Genomic DNA, 9,162 nt, shown 5'->3' with positions numbered 1-9,162 from the left:
GTGGACAGAGAAGAGAGAGGGCTGGGTGCAGATGAGGACATACAGAGGTAAAGCAGTGCCACTAGTCTACATGTTGTCGGAAGGCATGTTCCCAGGGTAATGCCTGAGATGGGAAATGAGGAGAAGAAGCTGGTCATTGTGTATGCGTGTTTCCTGCTACTGCAGATTGAAGCCAGGACATTCCCTTTATACTGAGTCACATCAACAGCCAGGAGAAGAGAGGAGAGGGTTGGAGGGGGGGGGGGGGGTTGACTTAATTCCTCCATGTGATATTCAGAGTTAGTCTACCATATTGTCATATAACATGTGAGTGTATTTTTGGGACAGATTTGTTGGTTGTATGGTTCTTTTCAGATTTAAATACATATGATATTCACACACAGTATTTGAAAATACTTGCCTGTGGTCTACTAAAAAAGAGGCAGGGTTCTGTGCTACATGTGTTAGGAATCAGGAACATGTCTCGTCTTCGACAGAGAGGACCCTAGACACAGGCCAAGGATAAGGCTTCTTTGTTTGTTGAGATGATAATGGATGACTTTTGATCGTCTCTTTCCATTCTCTCTCTCTCTCTCTCTCTCTCTCTCTCTCTCTTTCTCTCTCTCTCTGTTGTATTCTCTTTTTATTTAATAAAGAATTGCTTCTCTTGGTATCTTTGTTTTCACATGCAGTTTGAATCTGCAACTGACTCAGAGATCAGACTTGGTAGAACTCGGTTCTAGCCTGTAAACTTTTGTGCCGGCCGATAGCCTGTAGTTGCATGATGATCGATCTAAAAATATTGCCTAATCCAGTTTAGCTCAGTGTCTAATCTGATCAAATAAACCAAAAAACGACAGATAGGCCTGAAGCAAGAAAAAAAACGATTTTAACTGAACTGTTGATATTTTTATGAAAAAACACCGCCATCTAGAGGTGTATAATAGGTCTACTCGTAACGAGAAAATGACAAATGGCGCCGCGCAGTGGTAGTAGATAGAAGTGCTTTAGGCAACGGACATTTTTACATCCGCTGTGGAAAAGTTGGTTTAGCCGGGGTGGTTTATGGGGCTCGAGCCCCGAATGTTATCTCAAAAGCCCCAAATCTTTTAGGTTAAAATGCTCTTTTAGGTAATTCTCGGCAAATGTAACAATATGAGTCCAACGTAATGTTTATACTACATGAAGCTCAAAAAACATTTTTGCGCTCAAATTCAGGTTAAATATTTTTGCGCGTGCGCATAACCGGTGGATATTCCGACCTAAACTCAAATCAAACCTTGACTAGGTGCTAGGATCGGGCTAAACCCCGAATGTTTTCAACTTATGGTTCTGCCCCTGCTTTGCCCCATCTTGTTTCCGTAAAATCGTAATTGCGAAAACGGCATTCAAAGACAACATTTTAGTCAAATAATGTTATTTTCCGTGTAGCTATACTTGGACTTTATAGCATTACAGCCTACGTGAAGAGGTTAACGGCCAATGAGGCCAGGATTTACCAAGTCCATGAACTACAAGTCCCATAATGTAGTCGGCAGTCTGGTGAGATAGCGCTGTTGAGAGAAGTGGATGTAGGCTATTCGGAAAACAGACAGGAACGAGAGAGGGTTTTTTTCCTCACAGATGGATGTTTATCCGTAGCGGACGAGGAGCACGGTCGCCGAATTTGAGCAAAATGGCGAAGGACCAGGAGGTCGAACGCATTGCTAAAAAGCTGGACAAAATGGTGCACAAGAAAAACACGGTAAGTTGATTTCGTTTGTGTGGAGTCACATCGCCCGCAGCATTACAGCATCCGAAATCAGGTAGGCATGCCGCCGTGATGCCCTCCGCTGCACCTTTGTGAGCAGAGAACATTCTAGAAAGCACATTATGTTTGTTTTGGTCTTCGACGGAAACAAAGCTGTCTTAAAATTGACAAAAATTGTTTGGCCACTTGTAGTGCATTATAATACGGTACAGTGTAGCCAATAGAAGACCGAAAAAATCGTATGAAATTGTATACCATTAGCTAGATCTAGTGATGGACAGTTGTGGGTAAGCTAGGTATTAAGATTATCGACCTCAACAATTAGACTAATAGTTTAACTAACCTGTTTAATTCCAGTTGAATAGATGGTCTCAGCCATAACAAGAAGCTGCAGACTGTTTTTATTCCTCTACTGTAGGTAGGCTACTTGCAACACTGTCTACGCCTAATCATCTATAGCCCAGTTTCGCAGAAACGCAGTCATTTTTGCACATCTTTCAATCAAAATTGGAAATCACTCTCAAACTATTTGAATCTGTACATATTCATTAATGTAGGGCTTTTGTAGTAGAGCTGATTTTAGTATGAAAAATATACACTTACGCTAGAATGAGATGTGTCCATTGGAGTTCCTATCCTACCAGCCACAGTAGTTCATTGCTTAGGTCAAGTGATAACTTAGGTCAGTGTTACACCCCCTCTTCAAAGGTGAAACTCATGACATACTTGTAAACATGGACTCCAGGAAAACTCCTAAGATATCCACAAAATATGCTTAAATATGCAGACAAGATTACAGTAAAAACATTATCTTAAGCACATCATTGACATTTTAACGACACACCAGTGCACCACGTGATGTTTTAGTTGATTTATTCGAGTTATCTGAAGATTGTGTCACACTGTGTCAGGTTTTGAGATTGATGGTGTTAAATCATTAAAAAGGTCTTCAACGTTGTTTGTGAGTACCCTGATTGCTGATCATGTAAGTGTTTTCTTATCTTAGGATGGTGCCATTGACTTGCTGAGGGAACTAAAAAACACAAAGATGTCTTTGGAAACTCTCCAGGTGAGAATACAAAAGACTGTTGTAGCTCATGTTTGATATATGTAAAATCTTTCCTACCCTCATTTTTGTAGCTGAAGTCGGTCATGTGGTCTGTTGTGTTTTTTGATTTCTGCTTTCACTTCATTATTCAATCCATCTTAAAAGGTACATTAATCTTTAAACATCTTTAATTCTAAATATATGAAATGTGTCTGTGTGTGTTCAGTCCACCAGGATTGGTATGTCTGTGAATGCAGTGAGAAAGCAGAGTGTTGATGAAGAGGTTCAGACCTTGGCAAAGTCCTTGATCAAGTCCTGGAAGAAACTGCTTGGTAGGTGTACATATGCACACACACCCACACACACTCCCACACACAGATGAATATGACGTATGAGTCCTGTGTTTTTCAGATGGTTCGGAGGGTAAAGTGGAGGAGAAAAGGAAAGAGGATTCCCCTCTGAGGTTAGCATCCAGCTCCAAGGATGGCCCTGGCTCCAGCGAGAAGATGTAAGTCTCCCCCCCCCCCTCCCCCCACCACTAATGATGTCACAGTTCAAGGAGACAAGTCATCAGCTAGCTGTCTCACTTAGCTTCTGTACACAGAAGCAACTTATTGATCCCTTCTCTTCACTTTCTTTTCTCACTCCTTCCCCCCCCCTTCCCATCAGTAAGAAACAGGAGGCTCCAAAGACCCCTACGACCCCCACCACCCCCAAGTCCACCTCCTTCCCTCCCGCCCCTGTCACCACAGACAGCGTGCGCACCAAGTGTAGAGAGCTACTGGTGGCTGCACTGCAGACAGATGGTGAGTGTGTGTGTGAGTGTGTGTGTGTGTGTCCAATTTAAGGATCAAAGATGACGTCAACTCAAACAAATACAACCTATGTTTGATCTTCCAGATGACCACAAGACCATCGGAGCTGACTGTGAGCACCTGGGTGCTCAGATAGAGGATTATATCCTTTCACAGCTACTACCGACCTCTCTCTGTGTGTGTGTGTGTGTGTGTGTGTGTGCGTGCACGGTTGCATGCATGTGTTACATTTCAGTCACGTGAAAGCATCTGCCGGTGTGGCTGGCTCCACTTGAACTTGGGTTCTGCGTGTGTTTCTCTGGGGTTGTCTCCTTGACTTGCGCCCCCTGCTGGCTCCACCCATCTATCAGGAGTTCAAGTCGACAGACGTCAAGTACAAGAGCCGCCTGCGGAGCCGCATCTCCAACCTGAAGGACCAGAAGAACCCGGACTTGCGACGCAACGTTCTCTGTGGAAACATCTCCCCTGAGCGCATCGCCAACATGTCCGCCGAGGTACGGCTACTGTGGCACATGCGCCGCGTCGCTCATTATCCAGTAGAGTCCAAGATGTATCTAACTGGAAGACTGTGTGTGACTAGGAGATGGCCAGTAATGAGCTGAAGGAGATGAGGAAGGCCCTGACCAAGGAGTCCATCAGGGAACACCAGCTGTCTAAAGTAGGGGGCACAGAGACGGACATGTTCCAGTGTGGCAAGTGTCGGGGCAAGAACTGTACCTACACACAGGTTAGTGTTACAATCCCTCACACACTCACGCATGCAGCTCTGAGCCACGCACGGGTGCTTCTGGGTCACACACACACACACCACTGTGTGTCTTCTTGTGTTTCAGGTGCAGACACGCAGTGCTGATGAACCGATGACCACCTTTGTGCTGTGCAACGAGTGTGGGAACCGCTGGAAGGTAAACACGGCCGATATGCTTTTATGTCCAGTCAGATCTGGTCCATGTCAACATGGTAAACAGTGCCTCTGCAGTTCCAGAGCTTGACCACAGGGGGTCAGTAGGTGCTGGTGAGCAGTGGTGCCTGCTGTGGAGTTAGAGGATGGGGATCACAGTGAGAGGTGTGATGTGGTTTTGAGGAGGGGTTGATTGGTACTCTCTGTGTGAGGAGCAACCACTTAGTTTGACAGCTCATCTTCCAATTACCTGCGCAAAGCAGCATCACACAACATCTGACGCAACAGGCCCTCCAAGGCCCAGCTATGCTCCAGTAATGAACTGCACAGTTCTAATCCTCTCAAATGAGACCTGTGTCAAAGAGGACGTTCCTTCTGAATATGATGAGCATGCACCCTTCCTCTCCCCCTAACTGGGGTGTTCTGAGAGTCCCCTGAACTGCTCATGACTGTTGTCTCTGAGAGGGGCGAAAATTATAAGTTTAAAAGTGACATACTAAATATTTGACATGCATGAGGCTGTTCACTTTAGATAGCACTCTCTCACTCCCTTTGTTCTGTTTTTCTTTTTCCTTCTCTCCTCCCCCCATCAGTTCTGTTGAAGTTCCGAAGAGACTGTATTTGCCAACAAGAACACCACCAGCTGAAATATGGTCACAACTGGCATATTGGTTTTTCTTTTTTTAATTTGGCTTTGATATATAATTTTTTTTATACATTTTCAAGATCTGTAATATATTTGAAGCAAATATTGCCAGGGATTTTGTTTTTTTTGTCACTAAATAGCACTAATTTTAAACCATTTGGGCTTTAGTGTTGGTCGATAGACTGTACTGTAACAGTTTTTCACCTGGCCTTTCAGATGACCTACCTCTGTCAGAGTACTTCAGACTGCTTTCTGTCTTCCTCCCTCCTAGCCTAGAGGTCCTCTCTGATCGGACATGATGGAGGATGGGTCTCAATAAGCCTGTCTCTTCACTTCTTAAATCCATCCAGTCCTCGTTAAGGAGCGATGCAGTAGCAGAGTACTCGGACAGAAGTAGTCGTGCCTTTTTGTTTGTGTGTCATTCAGTGCTGTGTTTAAGTTGCCTTTACTACCCGTCAGAACAACGACCCAGGCTGTGTAAAAGAAGCTTGAAGCACATCTGTTGTCATGTGGTTCACAGACTGATCTGGTTAAAGCTGCAATCCCCAGTTTCCCTACAGTATCTGTCTGTCTGATGGTGCTGCTGAAACAGCAATATAAGTGCTTTTCGCTCTCTGCTGTGGAACTAAACCCAACTTGGGCAGGATCTGTTCTTCTGACTGCAGACTTCAAATACCCTTTTAGGTTCCACTTCCCTAAGAAAGCAGGACACAGGATGATCTCATTCTGAATAGAGTAATAGTAGACATGTTTTGAAATGTATAGATTAGTGAAAAAAGGAAAAGATTATTTTCCTCCCTCCCCATCGTTTTTTTTTACTGGTGTGGTGTGAAAGGATAGATTGGGGACAGGGGGATCAGAGAGGAGTGTATTTGATTACAACTGTTGACTGCTTTGCCAATTTTCTTTCCATATTTGTTTTCATACATGTGATTTATTTTGTATTCATGTGATAGCCCTCCTCCCCCAGGACCTGTGTCTGAGTATAAAACGTGTAAGACGTGAAAGAAACTGAATGTGTTTGAATGATTTTTATCTGACATGACAACACCTATCAAACAGGGAAACAAACAGTAATTGTGACCTGTTTGACAATGTCAGAACCCTCTGATTGGGGTTATGGAACATTCCAGAAAGAACCCTGTTTAGTATGTAGGGTGCTGAATCCCTAAACAACATGATCCTTAGGGTACTAGTTAGAACCTTGACCCCCCTAATTAACACTTGAACCCCCCTAAAAGAGGTAAAAATAACAGGTCGAAAAATAACAGTAGCCCCCCGATTATCATTGTATAATTTGCACTCTGTTTCTTGTTGAGTGGAGATTGTTATGCTCCCTGATGGCTCAGTGGTTAAGGATGTGGGCTACTGTATGACGGGTCTTGTGTTCAAATCTGCCTGAAGGCTCTTGCAGTTAAAGTTTTGCTCTTGGACTTATAAATAAAACTATAACATATATATATTACTTAACAGATATCAGTTAAATTAATTATCAATTTGTTAGAGCAAGATTTGACCCAAAGATTCCATGTTTGGCAGTAGACTCGATGGTACACATGCTTACCCACTGAGCCACAGAAGTTTCCTGTAAAGGTACTTTCTACAAGACGGTCTAATTGCCCTTATGACACCACTAAATACCAAAGGACAACGTACTTTTTGTTTCTGCTAACGTCAAGTTATAAAACAGAATACTCTGTCTTCTAATCATACTTATTAAACAAGTGAAAGTTTGCTGAAGGATTTCTAAGAAATCGTCAATACAGTGACAATAAGTAGACTTCTTGAATAGACGTATTTATTTCTGCAACACGGATAAATATAAAACAAAAATGTACAGCTTACCGTCTATTAAGGGTGGGAATCTTTTGGTACCTCGCAATCCAATTTCTTGGTGTCACGATTCGATAAAAAATGTTATTTTCGATTTTTAATCAAATTGCGATTCAATATATGTGAATGTAAAAATACATGTGGAACGATGTGAATGGCTAGAAGACTAAAATAGTGATTCATATGTGAATCGATTTTTTCCCCCACCCCTAGTACTTGGTGCTGAATGAAATGAAATTGGGTTATAATGTTGCTTTATCTGTAAATTCTATTAATGCTTTTTCAATGACTGAATTCTTAGATTGTAATATTTTTTTGGTAATGTGTCATGTAGGTCTTAAATTTCAATCTTTAAGGTCTTAAAATGTCTTTAAAAAGTCTTAAATGTGACTTACTGAAACCTGCTGGAACCCTGACACACACAGGGCACGTATGCAGCGAGCGGAGCGTTCTGTGTTTGTTTTGGCAATGGGAGTGTGTTTCCATGCAGCACATGTGAAGAGAGAGAGACCTATAAGATCCCTGTGGCCCACAGGCATGCACTGCACTTACACACTCTTAATTACTGTCTGATGGGAGAGTTGGAGAAATGTTTACACACACACGTAAGGGAGAATAGGTGAAGCTGAAGGAGAGAGGACTGCTGTTCAACGTTAGTGGCTTGTGTTCCTGTCAATCAAATGAACTGTAGGCATTCCTCAAAACTAAGTGTTACAGTGAGTATATATAAACGCTCTGTGACCATTTAGGACCAGGATGAGTCAGTGGTTCAAGTTCAAATGAGGGTAATTCTACAACTATTAATCATTAGGAAACTAAACATACAGGTATGACACGCGAATAATACTACTCACTCTGAAAACACCTCATACATTCAGTGACTGGCCAATGAAGAACCAGCTGCTGGGTGGTATTCATGTCCTGATTGGTCCATGACGCCCTTGTGGCTCTGCAGAAAGCAGGTATGTGTGTCGTGTACCTGTGACCTGAGGCTTGAGGACGTGGATTGACCTGCAGGAGGCGACATAGCAACCAAGTCTCCCAGACAGGAACAGACTTGCACAGTTGGAGTGCACTTTGTGTTTACCCACTACAATATGACGGTGGAAAGTGACTGATCTGAATCACACACCTGGAAGATAAGCAGCGTTGGATGTGCTTGTGCCAGCTGTGTCGTGCTCACATAAGACATTCATCTCAGTTATCTTTTGGATGAGTCTTTATATATGTACAATAAAATCACAGTTTAACAAAATATAAAATAAATAACAATAATACTAAGTTAAATGCATTTGAATGACAAGTCTGATTAAGACTTAGGCATCTTTTTTTTCCTCTTTACAACTACAAACAACACCATGTCATCCTCCCCTCTGTCATTCGAGCAGTTGTTTAAAACTTATCAGCCTCAATGTTTTTGTCCTTATTCTCTTTTTTTCTTTATTTTTTATCCATTTAAATTTTTTTTGCACCTGGGAAATCTCTATAGCCCCCTCCCAGATCAACCAACCACGGCTCAGCCCAGTGCCTGAGACAGCCAATCCCAGCCGGCCAGGGAGACAGTGGAGAGGTCAAAGTTGAGAGTTCACAGAAGCAGCAGAGCCCAGGTCATCCCTGGTGGATGGGCGGGGGGTCAGGGTGAACCTGTAGAAACGTACACTCCAGTGTCTTATTGCAGAGTTTGTCTGGATATTTATAATAATCTTCAAATATGTCCATCAGAGGAAAATATATCAACATAGATGTATATATACATATAGAATCTAAAAAATAGATGTTTTGTAAATCAGTAGTTGGTGCTGTGGAGAGGTGGTCAACACACAGGTTGGGTTGGTCCAGCACAGAACAAATAGGTATTTTCCATAGTCAACCCTGTGTCTTCCAGTTTAACGTATTTATGTGTGTGTTTGAAAGAGAGGGAGAGAGAAAACGTGTGTACACGTTTGGGTCCAGATAATCCATCTATGGCCCAGACTCCTTGAGGAGGGAGAAGCCAAAACATGACAAGGTCCAATGGTGTTAATGGTCAGAATCCCCAAAACGGGGGAGTCATTTCTCCTTCTAGTGGTTGTGTGTTGGATAATGGCAGAGAATGGCTGGGATAGAGGGACCTAAAGAAGACAAATCATGTCGATAGAAAAGGAGAGGTGAGGGAGAGAGCCTTTGAGTCGGTTAGAAGAGATGTTAAAC

General features: G+C 42.8%; 1 protein-coding gene across 1 annotated transcript; it reads left to right on the top strand.

Annotated features, from left to right (window-relative positions):
• Nucleotides 1-1,035: 1,035 nt before the first annotated feature.
• tcea2 (transcription elongation factor A (SII), 2) lies at nucleotides 1,036-6,155 on the top strand. The gene is made up of 10 exons (XM_047013929.1): nucleotides 1,036-1,723; nucleotides 2,736-2,798; nucleotides 3,004-3,109; nucleotides 3,189-3,285; nucleotides 3,447-3,583; nucleotides 3,678-3,734; nucleotides 3,932-4,086; nucleotides 4,173-4,319; nucleotides 4,426-4,497; nucleotides 5,087-6,155. The coding sequence occupies exons 1-10, from the start codon at nucleotides 1,607-1,609 to the stop codon at nucleotides 5,093-5,095; spliced, it is 960 nt and encodes a 319-aa protein (XP_046869885.1). The 5' UTR covers nucleotides 1,036-1,606; the 3' UTR covers nucleotides 5,096-6,155.
• The last annotated feature ends 3,007 nt before the right edge of the window (nucleotides 6,156-9,162 follow it).

Source organism: Hypomesus transpacificus, unplaced genomic scaffold (genome assembly GCF_021917145.1).
Source record: "Hypomesus transpacificus isolate Combined female unplaced genomic scaffold, fHypTra1 scaffold_210, whole genome shotgun sequence".
Classification (NCBI taxonomy): Eukaryota; Metazoa; Chordata; class Actinopteri; order Osmeriformes; family Osmeridae; genus Hypomesus; species Hypomesus transpacificus.
Note: the sequence above shows the minus strand (reverse complement) of the source record. Positions and strands in the feature narration are given on the sequence as shown.

What these genes read in the sequence shown, in the direction of transcription:
- tcea2 (XM_047013929.1), top strand. Translation starts at nt 1,607, where the DNA reads ATGTTTATCCGTAGCGGACGAGGAGCACGGTCGCCGAATTTGAGCAAA. An exon ending in GTCCTGGAAGAAACTGCTTG is followed by an intron (nt 3,110 to 3,188) that starts GTAGGTGTACAT and finishes TGTGTTTTTCAG; the next exon opens with ATGGTTCGGAGGGTAAAGTG. An exon ending in TCGCCAACATGTCCGCCGAG is followed by an intron (nt 4,087 to 4,172) that starts GTACGGCTACTG and finishes GTGTGTGACTAG; the next exon opens with GAGATGGCCAGTAATGAGCT.